We start from the raw sequence: 18187 nt of genomic DNA, 5'->3' as shown, positions 1-18187 counted from the left end.
TACTTTTCTAGAATATGACTGCTTATTAGGGTATTCTTTACCTAAAAATGCACTTTTGGATCTTTTGTTTCATAACCTTTAATTAGTAGTATTTCTGCATACTTCTAAGAATTGTGTGAAACTGCATGCCTCATTCCACACTTTTTGTTAAAACATAAAATTTTCAATTATATTTTTTTTATGTGACTGACCCACATGGAATATCACTTCTCTAAACCAGGGATTGAACGTGGACCCTTGCAGTGAAAGCCCAGAATGATAACCACTGGGACATCAGAAGTTCCCAATCATAAATGTTAAAGGCTGTAACATCCAGATGATCAAAATACATGAAAAAAAATGGAAAATTTTGTGCTCACTTTGGCAGCACATATACTAAAATTGGAATAATACAGAGATTAGTGTGGTCCCTGTGCAAGGATGACATGCAAATCTGTGAAGCATCCTGTTTTTTATTTAAAAAATTGTAAAGGAAAAAAACTATATAAAGTGGAAGAAAAATATAAAATTTTCTTTTGATTTTTCCCCTTAAATTCATAACTGTATTTTTATTTTATCCACATAATTTCATCCTAACAACACAATTTGAAAATGAAATTTAAAAAATTTTTGTAAGACTGTAAGCTAAAACAACTAAATTTGTTTTCAGATATATAATCACCTTTATTTCTACTCACTCAGCAAATAATAGGAATGTATTCTTTGTGTTTACAAATAGTAAACAAAATAATGTTACTGAAAGTGTACAGAATGAGATATGGGGCTGTTCCTCCTCTCTCATCAATTCATGTTATCTATGGGCAAATATTACACATTACCAGAATGAGAGATTCAGTCTCAATTTTATTCATTTTTCCTCATAGTTGTAAGCTGAGTGAAATAACTTGTTCATAGGAAGACACACATGAAAGGGATTTTGTCATTGCAGTGTCTCTTAACTTCAGTGGACAGTTGGGTTAGGAAGGACCTCCTTCAGTTCTGTTGAAAACAGAAAATTTGAAACCACCTGACTAGCAGGATTTGTTACCCCAGTCATTAAAGCTACATTCTCAGTTTCTGGGAAGTATACCAAATGTCTTAACTAAGATTTATTAAATGACTGTTAATTAAACGTCTTGACTGAAAACACGTTGCCCTAAGTACATGTGGAAATTGGAAGATGTGGCAACTGATGTGCTTCACACTAATTGTGCCTTCATGCCCCTTTTCAAGGGGCTTGTAATCACCACTGAGGCTTAGCAGGTAGAAGTTTGATAGCATGACTGAGCAGAAACATAAATGGACAAGTGTGTTTAGCTAGTCATGTTTATAAAATGCCGAAGTAGAAATGGAATCAAGATACAAAAGTTCTTGTAGAATAAGATCTCAGAGTTGGCAAAGGGGTGTTTTAAAAAACACCAAAATGGTGGCAGGAGGTGTACAGAAACTTTCTGCTCAGTTTTGAACCTAAATCTACCCTAAAAAAAAAAGTCCACTTAAAAGGGGTAGAGGAAGTAGTCAATAGTAAAACCATGTTTATGCTAAGAAAAAAGTTCACCACAAATACAGATGTATGATTAGCTCTGAAATAATACAGTGACTGTTGAGTAATAAGGCAGTTATATACTTAGCACATTTTTAAAACCTGAAAGTGGGTGGTACCTTGACATTTTAGCAGCCCAAAAGCTGCAGAAATTCAGAAAAATTCAGAAGTTGATTATGCTGCGGTGATCTGAAGTACCAGCGTCATTTTCATACTAGCATGCTTATAGAGAGCCCTCTAGTGGTTTCTTTATTAAAACTTAAGGCTGTCAACTTCAGGGAAATGAAAAAAAAGAAATTTAACCCTCAGGGTTTCCTGTTCCATTTCTTGAGTTTTATTTAGAGAGCATTATTCAAAACATGTATTAAGCTTCTCTATTAAGACCAAAATGATTCAAAGGAATGAGGTCTGAGAAACTGAATTCTTTGTTGATTTAGTCCATTTGAAGAGCCATTCAACACCTACTATTTTTAGCAGCACTGTAACAGAGAAGAGGATTGAATTGGCTCTATATTCTAAACTGTGAAAGAGCAAGTTGTGATAGTTGTTCTTTGATCCGATCCCCTTCCCCCATCAGACTCCCAATTCAGTTCAGTCATTCAGCTGTGTCCCAACTCTTTCAACCCCATGCACTGCAGCACACCAGGCTTCCCTGCCCATCACCAATTCTTGGAGCTTGCTCAAACTCATGTCCTTTGAGTCAGTGATGCCATCCAACCATCTCATCCTCTGTTGCCCCCTTCTCCTCCTGCCTTCAATCTTTCCCAGCATCACGGTTTTTTCCAGTGAGTCAGTTCTTCGCATCATGTGTCTAAAGTGTTAGAGCTTCAGCATCAGTCCTTCCAGTGAATATTCAGGACTGATTTCCTTTAGGATTGACTGGTTTGATCTCCTTGCAGTCCAAGGGACTCTCTCAAGAATCTTCTCCAACATCACAGTTCTTCGGCACTCAGCTTTCTTTATGGTCCAAGTCTTACATCCATACATGACTACTGGAAAAACCATAGCGTTGACTAGATTCCCATTTAAATATATATATATTTGGCTATGTCACACATCTTGTGTGGTCTTAGTTCCCCAACCAGGGATTGAACCTGGGCCCCAGCAATGAAAGTGCCTAACTTTCATTGCATAGTGAGAGTCCCAACCACTTGCTCTCCAGGGAATTCCCTTGTCTTTTTATAGTAACATACATTTGCTAAGGAACTGATAGTGAATCAGGAAATGTGAAAACCCTAACCATAACTTCCCAGCTTTTATCCTTTCCATCACCTCATCTGTGAAATGGCGGTAGTTATGGATATGCCCTACCGAGCTCTATAGTAAAGAACAAAGAAGGTAATACATGAGAGCACCTTTAAAACAAAATTTATTTAGACTAAGATGAGCAATTATTACTCATCCCTTTCTACTTCCAAAGCAAATAGTCAGATTATTAACAGACAGTTCAGCAGTGATAGGGCCACTGGCTTAGTCCTGGAAAGAATGCATTCATTTTGCAGAACAGGAAAGGCTTGTATGTTACTTATCTATCTACATACTCTAGGTTCTCGTGTTTGCTCTTTATTTACCAGAAGATAGTAATGCCTAAATACTTCCCTTCTCCAGTTTTGGGAAGATGATAGAAGAGTTTGTTCTTGCTGTATACTATGTTGGACACAAGTTTCACTGTGTCCACTTCTATTCCCATTACTTACGTGGCTTAGCTTTCTTAAGGTTGTCATGTGCTAGGCTGGTCACAATTTCACCTTTTCTTGTTTCTATTCCACTCTTCTAATTTAGCATGACAGAAAAACAAGGTCAGTGATTTCTTTTTCAGTACATTAAAGATGATAAAAAAAAAATAGTACTTGATGTTATTGGGCAATTAGATCTTTGCTTAAGAAAAGCCAGATTTGTGACTAAAAGGAAACATTTTCTTGGAACTTTCTCATTGTCACGACTTAAATTTCCTTAAAAAAAAAAAAAAAAAAAGACTTCCCATAAGTTAAAATTAGCATCTTTATAAATACCAGGAAACATACTATGAAATATTAACAGCAGAACAAAATACATGATTAAGAAGTTGAATATTTTATTATTAAATTGTTTATTCTCCTGCAAGGCTGTTGCTTCACTGTATAAAAATAGCACCAGCAAACACAGTATATTGCAAAATTAAGACAGTAATATTCTTCACTGGACACTATACAACTAACAAACTTTTCTCCACTGGCAGTTATTTCTAGTGGGAAGATCATTTTGACCCAAATCCAAGGATAGCTGTAAGCAAGTAACAATGTCATATAAGGTATAAGATAACCATGTTATCCTTGAATTACATAATTTTTATAATTAGTTTTATCAGAGATAATTTCAGGAATTCTGAATATTATAACTGGAGCCTAGCCTAAAAATCACAGGATGCTGTGGAAAAGATACACAGTGTTTATCTGAAGGCATTAGAAAGTTAAGGGGTATTTTCTTCAGGAAACATTGTTACAAGTAGTTTCTTTTGCTAAAAGTTGCTTTTTAAATATCTATCCACCACTAATTTAAGACAACTATGCTAGATTAAGTTGTTTCAAAGTAGTTTATTTAGGGGTTCCATTTTCATTCCTCAATAGATTTTATGTATTTTTCATATGCTTCTTCACTCATTAGTTCATCTAGTTCTGAAGGGTTACTGAATGTCATCTTGATCAGCCAACCTGCAACCAAAAAAAGTATCATACATTCCAAATCACCTTTTAAAAGAGAAAGTCAAATTCATTCAAAAATTAAATTGAGTGCCTCAAAATTAATCTAGTATTCTTTACATAAATTTTAACCTTAAGAATTAAATTAATATTCCTTACATATAATAACTGAAAAGAACCAGAAGAAATTGTACCATCACAGATTAAGAAATCTTAGGTTGTAGTTAATAAGCATTAACAACTTTACACAGGGATCCAAATATACAGGTATATAAATAAGGAATACCAACACTGTAACTACTGAAATTAATGGCATTAGAAAGCATTAGAAGAGAGAAGTAGGTGATAGGAAATAGAAAACTACAACTTAATGCTAATTTTGCATTTTATTGGCTGTTTGACCTTACCAAAGAAATCCTTTGAGAATTTCATCTACGAAAGGGAAAAAACTGCTACTAGTTTACTTTATCACGTTATTAGGAAGACGAAAATATCAGAAAACTGAATGCAATAAATATTGTTACCACCTTTATCACAAAATGTGATTAGATGCTTTATGACTGAAGAGGTAAGCACTTTGAAATGTTTACAATGAGTCTACAACTACAATACTAAGAACCCTATAAAATTAGGCAATGCTTTTATTGACAGAGATCTAAAACATAACCTAACCTGTGTTTTTCCTTTTTAAAGCAGAATATCTATTATAATACTAAGAAGTACAAAAAGAAATCACAATCAGTTAAAGATTGCTTTATAGTCTAGATTAAATGTTAACTGCAGCAAACAATCCTTAAAAAAATTTCCAACTTACCATCTTCATAACAAGACTTGTTGACAAGTCCTGGATTTTCTGCTAGAGCTGTATTAATTTCAGTTACTTCTCCTGATAGAGGGGAATAGAGTTCACTAGCAGCTTTCACACTTTCCAAAGCACCAAACTCCTCTAAATTGAGAAAATTAAAGAAAATATTAAATGTCAAAAGTTAGTGATCCCAAAATACAAAACAGAGAAAAGTGAACCTCTACAGTCATGATAAAAAGATCTAAAGATCTTTAATTTAAATAAAACCATAGGTTTTGTCATGTGAGATCTTCACTTACACAATCTGTAGCCTGACAACATTGCCCCATCCAAACAGCACAGTGTAACTAGAACACAAGTAGAAAACCATAGTCTTATTTGCTCAAGGGGTCAGAGGATTGAGTATGGGCCTGCCAAAGTGGAAAAGTAGTCAATATAAAGATCTCAAAATGTTCCACAGAGCCACATATTGGAATTAGCAGAGAATCTCAAAATAGCTGTTATAAAATCACAGTGAGTGAATGTTTGGGAGAATACCTGCAAAAAACTAATAATTTTAAAAATGGCCATTCTAGAACTGGAAAGCCTATCTAAAAATACTCACTAGATGGCACTAATAGTCGACTGGATACAGAAGAAAGGATCAATGAACATGAAGAAAGACCATCTAAAATGGATCTGAACTGAATGTGACTATAACATACCAGTTTGTGGGGGTAGAGCTAAAGTAGTGCTTAGAAGGAAAAAATATCTTTTGTTCAGTCACCCTGTCATGTCCGACTCTTTGCAATCCCATGGACTGCAGTGCACCAAGCCTCCCTGTCCCTCACCATCTTCTGAAGTTTGCCCGACTTCATGTCCATTACATCCATGATGCCATCCAGACATCTCATCCTCTGACACCCTATTCTTCTGCCTTCAATCCTTCCCAGCATCAGGGTCTTTTCTAATGAGTCAGCTCTTTGCATCAGATGATCAAAATACTGAAGCTGAAGCTTCAGTATCAGTTCTTCCAATTAGTATTCAGGGTTGATGATTTCCCTCAAGATTGACTGGTTTGCTCTCCTTGCTGTCCAAGGGACTTTCAGGAGCCTTCTCCAGAACCATAGTTTGAAGGCATCAATTCTCTGGCGCTCTGCCTTCTTTACAGTCCAGCTCTGACAACCTGACGTGACCACTGGGAAGCCTTGACTGTACAGAGCTTTTTTGGCAGAGTAATGACTCAGCTTTTCAACACACTGTATAGGTTTGTCATCGCTTTCCTGCCAAGAAGCAATCGTCTTCTGATTTCATGGCTGCAGTCACCATCTGCAGTGATTTTTAGAGCCCAAGAAGAAGAAATCTGTCACTACTTCCACCTTTTCCCCTTCTATTTGACATGAAGTAATGGGACCAGATGCCATGATCTTAGTTTTCAGTGTTGAGCTTCAAGCCAGCTTTTTCACTTTCCTCCTTCACTGTCACCAAGAAGCTCTTTAGTTCCTCTTTACTTTCTGCCATTTAGTGGTACATACCATTCTGTGGTATCTGCATATCTGAGGTTGATGTTTCTCCCATCTTTTTTTTTTTTTTTTTTTTGACTGCACCGGGTGTTAGTTGCGATACACAGGATCTTTAGTTGCGGCATGCAGGCTCTTAGTTGTAGCATATGGGATCTAGTTTACTTGACCACGGATCAGACCCAGGCCCCCTGCATTGGGGAGCACAGAGTCTTAGACACTAGACCATCAGGGAAGTCCCTTTCCCACCTATCTTGATGCCAGCTTGTAACTCATCCAGCCCAGCATTTCTCATGATGTGCTCAGTGTATAGGTTGGTTAGACAAACAGTGATAGTAGCCAGCCCTGTCCTACTCCTTTCTCAATCTTGAACCAATCAGTTGTTCCATACAGGGTTCTAACTGTTGCTTCTTGACCTGCATACAGGTTTCTGAGGAGACAGATAAGATGGTATGGTATCACCATCTCTTTAAGAGCTATTCACAGTTTGTTATGATCCACACAGTCAAAGCCTTTAGTGTACTCAATGAAACAGAGGTAATGGTAATATCTTTAGGTTTTATTTAAAAATAACACCTTAAAATCAATGACCTGGCTTCTAAAGATACTAGAAAATGAACAAAAGAAGGCAGTTTATAGAGAAGAGGCAGCATTCGAAGGAAGCGATGACACTTTTGATTCTTATTTTTAAAAAATGATATTTAGGGACTTCCCTGGTGGTCCAGTGGTTAAGAATCCACGTGCAGGGGTCATGGGTTCAATCCCTGATCCAGAAAGACTCCCACATGCTGTGGAGCAACTAAGCCTGTGTGCTGCAACTACTGAGCCCATGAGCCACAACTACTGAAGCTCACACACCTAGAGCCCATGCTTCGCAACAAGAGAAGCCACTGAATGAGAAGCCCGTGGGCTCCAGCTAGAGAGCAGCCCCTGCTGCCCACAACTAGACAAAAGCCCTTGCAGCAATGAATACCCAGCACAACAACAACAAAAAAGAATCAAACTAGACTTTAGCTGCCACTCATCTCAAGGGAGACAGACTTTTACAGTATAGATAAAAAGTCAATTTAAGAAAAACCATGGAAACCAACATATCCACAAATTCCCAGAAGCAAGAAAACATTAAGTTGGAGGAAGAAAATAAAGCTATGAAAAAATAAATGAAGTAGAAAATTTAGCATAGTAGAAATTCTTTCAAGAGATTGATAAAATTGGTTAAGAGCTAGCAAGACTGATGCACATTCTTTCAGAAAAAGAGGTGGAAAATAAGTTAGAAATTTCTAAACTTATTCTATGTGGCAAATAGAACAGATTCCAAAATTTGACACAGCCATTTTAAGAAAATACCAGTATCTCTCATGAACATAATGTAAAAAACAGCAAATCAAATTCAACAGTACATTTTAAAGAAACAATTCTTATACAATGACTATTAGGAATCCAAGGTTGGTTAAACAGTCAAAATGAATGTTTAATACTCAAAAATGAATCATCATTCATCACATTAACAAGAAAAACCCTTCAATCATGTCAACAGATGGAGAAAATTCAACAAAAATTCAACATCCACAAATGATAATCTCAGCAAACTAGATATAGAAGGGAACTACTTCATCTGATAGTAGGCATCTGTGAAAAATCCCACAGCTAAATATACCTAATAATGAAATGTTCAATCTCTGTGAACCTTGGTATGGACCTGAGTTGCCCATACCGTACCCTTTCTCAGTTCACAGTGCCCTTGATGGTGATTTTGTGGTAATCGCTAAACCAAAACAAATACCTAACATTTCAGTTTATTAAGAGATCAGGTCCAAACTACTTAGAAAGTTTTTACATCCTAACAATTGAGCAGTTTAAAAAAAAATACAGAAATTGAACAAATAGAATTTTCATTCTTAATTACAATTTACAGATATACATGTGTCTGCTGCATATTGCGTAAGTTCTCCATCAGGGAATCAGGTCACATCAACCAATGCCCAACTTCATGCTCCACACCAACGTGTAGTACTTGCTTCAAAGATACATTACCCAAAGTAATAGAGTAAGATCCAAAATTGAAATTGTTAACTTCACTGATTGTTAGTTTGTGCTGTATCCAACAGATGTTAAAAATTAAAAATATCCCACAGCACCTCATGTTACTGTGGTATATAACCTGGGAACTATGAAGATAGACAAAGATATCTTAGAGAAGACACAATGTTTTATACATAAATATGACAAAATATTCATAAAATACATATCTGAAAAAGGTTTTGTATCTAGAATTTATAAAAGATGCCTAAAATCAATGGTAAAAAAGATAAATTAGACTTGAGACTTCACAAAGATGTGAGTGGCAAAAAGCACATGGAAAGGTGAATAATCTGTCACTAGGGAAATGCACGTTAAAGCCACAATGAGATATGTTGTACATGGAACTCTGATACTGTTGGTGAGAATACAAATGGTATAACCACTTCAGCAAACACAACGGGATACCTCTGGCATAAAAAGCAAATTACTGAGCACTTAATATATCTCATACTCATGACAGTAGACAAAAGAAGCCAGGCATAATATTGTCCAATTCCTTTTAAATGAAGTTAAAGAATAGGCAGAAGTAATCTATGGTGACAGAAATCAGAGAAGAGATTATCGTTTGTCAAAACTCTTTGGTTATACAGTTAAGGCCTAGATCTAGTTAAGATCTAGATTTAGGCATTTTCACCATATGTAAATTTCACATCAATTTAAAAAACACCTTTGGCAGAAAGTTTAAAGCATTCATTAGTTTAAGGAGGTTACTCAATGTATTTTTATTAATGTAAATTTTAAAATTAAGCATAAAAAAACTGATGTACAGATAAAAAGAAAGTTTAAACAAGATAAGTGATAGGGAAAGTTTAAGCAGAAAAAGATATGGTCAATATTGTCAAAGATATTTAGAAAACAGATACTTAAATTCTCTAGCACTGTCATATATGTCAAGGAGCCCATGAATAATAATACATGTGGTTCCACTGCTTGACATTTATCAAGTACTAATCTCCGTGGTAAAGAATCCACCTGCCAATGCAAGAGACATGAGTTCCATGCCTGGGTCAGGAAGAGGAGAAAATGGCAACCCACTCCAAGATTCTTGCCTGGAAAATCCCATGGACAGAGGAGCCTGGCGGGCCACAGTCCAAAGGGTTACAAAAGAGTTGGACACAACTTAGTGACTAAACAACAACAAATCTTATGCTGGATATTATGCTAATTTCATTTAATCTTTACAACCACTATATGAGGCAGTTATTATTATGCTAACTCACAGATGAGATCTACATTAAGTAATTTCCCCCAAATCACACAGCTGATATGTTGAGGGGCCTGGATTTAAAACCAGATTCTGATTCACGAGCTCATGTTCTGATATTCTTTACTGCCTCCAAAGAAAAACAGATTTTATTTTTTAAACTTAAGAGACTTCAGCTATATTATATCACTAATGCATCAATGTGTGGCAGGGATGGTGCTAAGAGCCATTTCCCTCTACCTCCTACCTTCCATTATAAAATATGAAAATGTTCACTATTCTCCTTATCATCATTCCTTACAGCTAGGGATGGCAATAGGACACAGACAAATTATTATTCAAGATAAAGAAAACTCATGGCATGAATCATGACACACCAAGATGAGAAAAACACTCACCTTGTTTGTTCAACTTTGTCCCAACTTCAGGCAGACTACAGTAAACAACATCTCCCAAAGCTTCCTTTAAAAAACAAAAACAAAAAAAATCTCTAAGAAATCAAATTAAACCTAGTAATTAGAACAAGCCAAACACTTAATCCCTTTAATTCAAATAGTATATACTTTACACTTCAGGGGTCAAATTCTCTGTTTTTTCTTATAACCCTTTAAAAATGCAAAATTATTCTTACCTCAGGACTTGCAAGAAAACATGCCATCAGCTGGCCTACATGTGGCAGTGACCCTTGTCACCAACCATATGCCCCCGAAAAGATGACTAGCTCCTTTAAGAACAAACACACTATGTGCTCCTCCACTTCTGCAGTTTTACTGAAGACCTTTCTCCTACTGCATTTGCTGACTAATCAGTATTGATCAAGTGAGTGGGTTACAACCCCCTGTAAGACTCAGGTCATCCATCACATATTGTTTTGCATGTCGTTTTCCATGTTAAATGATTTCCCCTCATAAACTTGAGGAGAGGAGGACAATATTTATACAGTATTTCACAGAGCATTCTGTACTGGGCCTCAGGTACACAGATATGCCCACAAAGATACAGTGTCATGGATTCTCAGTACCTGAGATCCCAGCATTTCTGAGGAACACCATATCCTCCCATCGGTTAATATCCCCTGCCCCCTCCTCTCCCCACCCCACCCAGAGGTCCAGTTGAAAAGTCACTGATCCATATCGCTATTTGGCTTCTAGTTTTCTTTACACAATATCAAACTAGAGGCTCAGTGGCAATAGTGGAATTAGTTGAGATAAACTCTAAATAAAAAGTTTATCTTTGTGTAATCTGTGCCATTCCAGGTGTTCCCTCTTCAAGTCCCCAGGTCATGTGTATATCACTATTATCCACAAAACACTAACACTCCAGCCCTTTTGCTTGCTCTGCTGCTTTCCTTAACTGCCCCAATGTGAAACAAACATTTCTCTTGAATTTATTTTTTAACTGTTAACCTTTTAATCTCTTAAAACACTATACACTTTCCTGTGTTTTCCTTTTTCCACCTATAACATGTTCTTCTAAGAGCCTTTAAAGGGCCCAAGATACTAAGGGGCAGAATAAACAATTTTTAAAATATAAAGACAATCCAACTTAGGTGAGGGCAGACTGTTTTAAATATTTCAAGACAATCCAGTACCTGTGCAAAATTGCTGATTCCCACTGTTCCAACACCGTTTTCTGTTGTTACCCATTCGTGTTTTTCTGTGAATTTCCGCACTAAAACAAAGTCAGAAAAGCAGTGGCATCACTTCTTTAAAAGCATTTTTTTTTTCATATCAATGCTATCAAAAGGCAAGGCCTTCCCAGTATTTGTTTGACTTATTGACATTGTCATTCAACAGTATACTGCCCAGGACAAAACAGATCTTGTGAAAAGAGACATCTCAACAGTGGTATTATTTAGGCAAAGATGGCTTGATGTGAATGACTTTGGATCTTCTGGCAATTTGATTATTTGTACTGAACATTACTCAGTCTAAATCATACACACAAATACTGGAGCACATTTCAAATGTATACCTATCGATTACTGGTCTGTCTGGCAGAAAGAAGTCTGTCCCTCTGAAGAAAGAGTGATGAAGTTTTGGGAGCATAAAGACTGCTCATAAATGATTTAACCTAAAAAATAATGTGCCTCTTTAGGTAGAGCTGTGTCAGGAATAAAACTGACCTTGAACAATTATAACTTGACTAAGTTCTTGATTCTACTTTAACTGAATTCAAGTCAGCCCTTGAATAAAGTGGCTACCATCATTATGAGAAGCAAATTATACCATCAGAACTCAGTTGTCACCTCAGAGTTACGACATTAACCTGTAGAAAGGCAAGCTCTGCTCAACATTCACTGGACAGGCTAGCCCTTGGCTTTATAACCTGCTTCTTTTCAAACACAAAGATAGCCAAACTACTCAAGGATTCCTGGAACAAAGACCTACCAAAATTTGAGTGATGTGAAAAAAATCACATAGGAATTAATAGTACTTGCTTAGAAGAATAAATTTTTTTATAAAGCATATCTTCTTAAATATATACCACATTCTGAAGTGAGGCTGTTTTCCAAAAGTACAGAAATTAATATGAAAATGGCTCATTAATTTCAATACTGTTTTAAAAGAAGTATTGCTAGTTCACTCTTACCACAACCCAAAAGATAACTGTACTTAAAACATTAAACTCTCTTGATTACACAGCTCTGATACATAGCAGAATGTAAATAAAAAGTATTAATTTCCACCCCATCATTAAATAACTTGAATATCATACTCCTCAGTGGAAGAGGTTGCAAAATCTCACAAAGTCAGTTGCTTCGCTCCACTTCAAATTACTGAATGCTTCAAGTCAATTTGATGTTTCCCTAAGGTTAAGGTTTGTTTGTACTTAAGTGTTCTGACTGCAACCCACTCTCCCCACTGCCTTTTCTTGACTTTCAGATCTCAGCTTAGAAACTCTTCCTGCCAGCAGCCTTATCTAGCTCTCCAAGCCTGGGTTCCTGGGCTGTCCAGCCTGCTCCCCCAGCACTCTGCACCTCTCCCACCAACACATTCACGGCACTTAACATGCTACAGATACAGTCCTTCTGTCACCTTCCCCCGGGAGTAGACCAAGCACAAAGCAAGCAAGAGCAGGGTTTATTGCATTTGTAGCCCCAGTTCTAAACACTGTCCTTGGCATATAGTAAGCACTCAAAAGTTGGAGGGAAGTAATAAAGTGTAAGAGGATTCTGAGTAAAATATCTAGTATATAGTTATCTGGCTACAGCACTCAATTCTCCCTAACATTCTGTGACAACTCTAGAACTGCAGTTTAAACTAATACACCTTTTTATAGAAAGGACTGGACAACCATAAATACGACTTCTCTGAGACTTCCTGACCTTGGTCTTGCCATCTTGCCTAACTGTAAAGATAATCTTGAGGAACAAGAGTACTCAACATTCAATTTTGGCAACTGAGCAACCACAGTTTAGAGGAAAAGGCAGCAACATTGCTAAGCTAAATGCACCCAGGTCCTGTTGGCCTGAAAGGCCATTAAGTCTTTATACCAGGCCACTCAGTTTAGGCTAAAAACAATGATTGGTACAATTCTCCTTTAACCCCTGGCCCAATGGGGAAAAAAGTGAACAGAAGATTAGGTAAATAGTTACTTTCTTCTGAGTCTTGAAAACAATGGGTTTCAGCCCCCAGAAAATAAAGTGTTTTGAGTAATTTATGAGAACTTTGCATTTTCCCCCTTTCAAAGTCACTGAATCAAATATACTAACATTTGATCAATTTTCTATTTGATTCTATACACTAATATTTAATAAGTAACATTATCAAGTACTATGTATCAGACTATATGTACAGCAGTTAAACACTGTTTCATTTCATCCAACAAGTCTGTAAAGCAGGGATTATCATTTCCATTTTTCCAGCGAGGGAAACAGAAGTGACCACCCAAGATCCCATAGAGACGAAGTGTCAAAATTTGGAACTCAGTCTCTAGTATTGAAAACTCAGGTGTTCAACCAGATCATGGCTATTGATATCTTGGGCAATATTTAACTAGTTAACAGGACAATGTAAAAAAGTAATACTGAACTAACCAAAAAAACATATGCTTGAAAAGCATATCTGAGAAATGCTTTTCCCTTATATTCAAATTAGTAATGTACTGATGTATGGAAATTAGTAACGTACCGATATGTACTACCAACAGATCTGAGAGATTACGGTGGGGGGTGGGGGGTGGGGAAGAGATAAGTAAGCTTCCTTATGCTTGACTTTGAACTAAATTTATCAACTTTTCCAGTCCCAAACAGGTTTCTAAAACAACGAACTTAATGAGACAACAGCCACCAGACCTGTGCTCCGTGTAAGTAAGGAGCCGGAGTTCGCGAAGAGGTGCACTGAGCGCCTCACGTATTGGTGCATGAAGTACAACAGTTTTCCCTCGGCGTTATCTTGTGCTAAAGTAGCACAGATGGCCAAGATATGTACGGGCAAGTCTCCCCGTTACTTCAAGCCCGTGTATGTAAGGCCTCGTTCCAGCCCAACACACATTCACGACTATACTTTATATACGACGATACAGACTTTAGCAGAACGTCCTCTGTGGAACCCGGGAGACTTTATCGCACTGCTTTAGGAAATAGCTGTCTGCAAAATTATGCTAGCTTTAGCTGGGAAAACTAGATCCAGTTCTTTAAGTTTCCATGAATGCTCTTGCTTTACTTTTACTTCAGAATTTACAGTGACGATATGTATAGCAAAGTAAAGCCTATTACTTGTCCTCACTCTTAGGGTGCACGATGCTCACAAATGCGAGGAACCTAAGGTCACGAAGGAGTTCAGCGACCTTGCTCGTGTCTGCAGCAGCGAGCGGCCGACGCTCCTGCCAGAACCACCCCGGACACGGCGGCCGCGCGTGTCTTCAGCCTCCCCGCCCCCTCGCCCCGGCTCCCAACACGCAGGACAAAGGCTGCGGGGCCGTCCAAGCAGCTCAGGGAGATAGCAAGGCCCCGCAACACGGGATCCCAGCAACAAAAAGCGCGCACAGAGGTCGCCTCGCTGGACCCGGGCGGCCCGCGGCCGAGGACCCGAGGTAAGGATCAAGGCCCAGCCCCTTTCCCCAAGGCAGCCCGGCTCGGCCCACGTGCCCGCCCGCACTTACCCGACAGCAGAGCAGGGCCGGTGCGCAGTGCCCGGACTGCACCCGCCCGCAGTCCCCATGGCCGCGGCGAGCAGGGCGCGCTGGGTGCCGAGATGGCGCGCAGGCTGCCGACCGCGGCCCGCACGCTCCGCACCGCTTGCAGCGCCATGTTCGCACGGGTACAGAGGGTCTCGGCGCGGCACCTAGAGCACCCCGGCCGGCGGGGGCGGAGCGGGGCGGGGCGGCCCCGGGCCGGAGCGAGCCGGAGCGAGCTGGCTGGACCGGGGGCGCGGGGGCGGGGCCCCGGGAGGGGCGGGGTCTGACAGGGCCGCAAGCTGGAGGGGCGTGGACGCTCGGAAAGCCCTGAGGCCCGGAAGGGGCGGTGGCGAGGGGCGGGGACTGGTTCGTGGGCTAGGCGGGCCAGGCTGAGTTGGGCAGGGCGTCGGGGGCTGGGCTTCCCGGGAGTGGGGTGGAACCACGCGTTCAGGCGGTGCTTCTGGGCGAGTGAAAGCTGTAGGTCTGCATTTGTGACCTCCAAGACCCACCCGGGCTGTGAGAGGGGCTCCAGGCAGGAGTGGTGCTCTTGGGTCCTCGGGAAGGCAGGGTGCTCCCTGTCCTGTTAAAAGATGAGGTCCCCACCTTCTAAAGAGGATCAAGGTCACCCAGAGCAGTACTCATAGCAGATCCAAAGAATCATTCCAGCCAAAGTTGGTTGTTGGGCACTGGCCAAAGGCGCGCTAACACAAGTGCAGTTTCTCTTTGACTTTTTGAAATATTGAACTTTATTACTTTGCATATTCCCAAAACCCCACAGTCTCCACAGAGGGGAGAAACCGAATCATGAAGCTCATAGAGGGGCAAGGACTTGAAGGCTCAGGAGTGGCTTCTGGTGGAGTCTCTACTGCAGGAGCTACTGCAATAGCAGTCAAAAGGCAGAATTGAGACCCAACATGATCAACTCCTTACTCAATCAGCCCTGTGACTAAAACTTTAGGAGAAAAGCAGAAAACATGTCTCACCCAATCCAAGGAGACAGAAAATTAGGTTTGGGGAAAGCCCTCACTTTTAACACAGATTTTGTGGAGTGGGCAAGAATCAGCAAAGAAACGCTGGAGCGAGAAACACCTGAATCTCCACACTGTCAGTATTACCGGGTATACCTTGAAGTATATGCGTGTATGAGTATATGTGCGAATATGTGTGTGTGTGTGTTTGGGAGACCCAAATGTTAAACTGAGATTCTGCCTCACTTACAAAACTGGGGATGTCAGCACATCTGTGCAGTGGTTTGCAGGGGCTGTCATGCTCCTCTGAGTAGTCTTTTCCTCTGAGTACGTCTTAGCCATTCACTGAGCCTTTGTTATGTGCCTGGGACCGTACAGGCACTATCTTTGTAATCCTCACCAAACCCCTACTGGGAGGTATTATACTCATTTCACAGGTGAAGAGCTGGAGGCTTGGAAAGGTTAACTAACTTTCCCAGGAAATTGGAAAGTGGAATGAGGAAGACATTGCATGGCTTAAGCATACTGCCTGGCAGTAGCAGAACTTGCTCTTCAGTCCAGTTTGCACTCAACTGCTCTTAAACTCAGTTCTACTTGCCACTGTTTGGGATGCTGACTGATTCACAGTGCTGTATTCTAAACTCCAGATCTTGGTTAATGTCCATAATATCAGTGTTTTGTTTTTATTGTTTTGTTGCAAGTCACTGCAGCATAATGCAAGCCATGCCCTAAAATATTTATTCCCAGCTTCAATAACTCATTTGATACAAAGAATAGGTTCACTTATCAATCTGTGGGCTATGTCATGGGCCCTTATGCCAAAGCAGTAGGAAGTGTGTCTTTTTTTTTTTTTTTAATGTAACAAACATTGAGGATTAAACGTTTTTTTTCCATCTGATTATCTTTGTAGCATCCATGGCTTGATATGTGAAAGGTCATGTCATTACATCATTGGTACAGGCACCTGAAAATTCAGGTGGTTGTTTCTTTCAGGTGTCTCAAAGGGGTCTGCTCATCTCTTTGTGCAGATATATTTATTTCCCTCACAGAAATATAGTGGAAGAAGTTTACAACTTGATATTTACAGTCAATAGAGAAGTGGAGAATAGTTGGAAAAAGAAATGAAGAATTTATAACTAATTCAGATCTTAGAACTTTTCCTGTTTAAAACAAACAGTTTGTGTTTGGGTTGATTTCTGTGCCATATTTTCAGAAGACATGTGTACACTTTGCTATGAGTTATTTGATGCGTATCTGCAAATGTAGCTCATGACAAAATACATAATGGATGATGGGTTTTGGGGTGGATAGAAGATAAATCCCCCAAGGTTTTATGTGCATTGTCATGTTATGTGTCTCTTTGTTTGTAAAGGATCCTGGCTTTTTATTGTCTGTAGTAGGGTGGGATCCTGGTTCAACCGTCATAAAAGGAAATTTAGGCTCTCATCCAGATAGAAGGTGGGCAGTAGTTCAGCTTCCTGGTTACACTAGCTGTTTAAAGACCTCATCAAGTATGCATGTTCCTTTCATCTTTCTGCTCTGCCATCTTCAGATTGTACCCCGTGGTCTCAAGGTAGCTGTCAGAGTTCCAGCAGTCTTACACCAGACAGTGTCCAGCAGCCCTCGAACTTATCTCTTTTTATTACCAAACTGACCTTTCCCAGAAGTGTCCCAGAGACCTCTTTTCAAAATTGTCATTGGCCAGACTGGATCATGTGGCCACCCTAAATGGCTCATTGTCAAGGGCTATTATTAAGACAGATTGAGATTTACTTTGAGATGGCTGCAGCCTCACCTTGCTGTGAGTCACGTGGGGTAGGGGTAGTAGCTACTTGAATAAATCAGGATTGTGTCAGCAAGGAGGAAAGCATAGAATGGATCTGGGGCAGGTAACCTAGAGTATCTGCTCCAATGGGTGTGTGAGGAGAGACAAGACAGGGTGAATTGGAGAAGATTCATCAGGTGCTTCCACTGTGCAGCAGAGGGGAAATGTGCACTTATCCTCACAGTTACCTGGAAGACTTTTATTACCTAGATCTGTGGTTCTCAGAATTTAAAGCATGTTTATCATGTCTGACTGCACTTTGGAATTACCTAGGGGGCATAAAAAATATTGATGCCTGTGACCCAGAGATGCTGATAAATTGGGGTGAAGTCTGGGGTTTCTAGCATGTAGCAAGATTGAGAACCACTAATATAGATCAGCAGTTCTCAAAATATTGCCTAAAGAACACTAGCCCTGATTGAAGTTCTGTAATACCAGAAGCATTGGTTACAGGGGTTTGGGAATCATTACACATATTATTGC

At 39.5% G+C, this 18187-nt stretch overlaps 2 protein-coding genes and 1 non-coding gene across 3 annotated transcripts in view; 1 reads left to right on the top strand and 2 right to left on the bottom strand.

Moving 5' to 3' along the window:
• The first annotated feature begins 351 nt into the window (after positions 1–351).
• On the top strand, positions 352–455 carry LOC122421797. Its single transcript, XR_006263614.1, has one exon. It is a non-coding gene; the product is annotated as a U6 spliceosomal RNA (small nuclear RNA).
• Positions 456–3572: 3117 nt separating this feature from the next.
• GCSH (glycine cleavage system protein H) lies at positions 3573–15245 on the bottom strand. The gene is made up of 5 exons (XM_043436676.1): positions 14897–15245; positions 11382–11461; positions 10189–10252; positions 5015–5146; positions 3573–4212 (listed from the first exon to the last, which is right to left on the bottom strand). The coding sequence occupies exons 1-5, from the start codon at positions 15042–15044 to the stop codon at positions 4115–4117; spliced, it is 522 nt and encodes a 173-aa protein (XP_043292611.1). The 5' UTR covers positions 15045–15245; the 3' UTR covers positions 3573–4114.
• Positions 15079–18187, bottom strand: part of PKD1L2 (polycystin 1 like 2) — a 112823-nt gene continuing 109714 nt past the window's right edge. Inside the window, exon 44 of the mRNA XM_043437182.1 lies at positions 15079–15238. Coding sequence (XP_043293117.1) covers positions 15079–15238 — 160 coding nt within the window. The remainder of the gene's footprint in view (positions 15239–18187) is intronic.

The sequence above is a fragment of the Cervus canadensis genome, chromosome 18 (assembly GCF_019320065.1).
Source record: "Cervus canadensis isolate Bull #8, Minnesota chromosome 18, ASM1932006v1, whole genome shotgun sequence".
Taxonomy (NCBI): Eukaryota; Metazoa; Chordata; class Mammalia; order Artiodactyla; family Cervidae; genus Cervus; species Cervus canadensis.
This window is presented reverse-complemented; position numbering and strand designations above follow the sequence as displayed.

Coding starts and splice junctions, on each gene's coding strand:
- GCSH (XM_043436676.1), bottom strand. CDS start 15,044: ATGGCGCTGCAAGCGGTGCGGAGCGTGCGGGCCGCGGTCGGCAGCCTG. Junction 11,462..14,896: donor CGGCCCTGCTCTGCTGTCGG/GTAAGTGCGGGC, acceptor ACTTTGTTTTAG/TGCGGAAATTCACAGAAAAA. Junction 4,213..5,014: donor CAAGTCTTGTTATGAAGATG/GTAAGTTGGAAA, acceptor TTTTGGTTGCAG/GTTGGCTGATCAAGATGACA.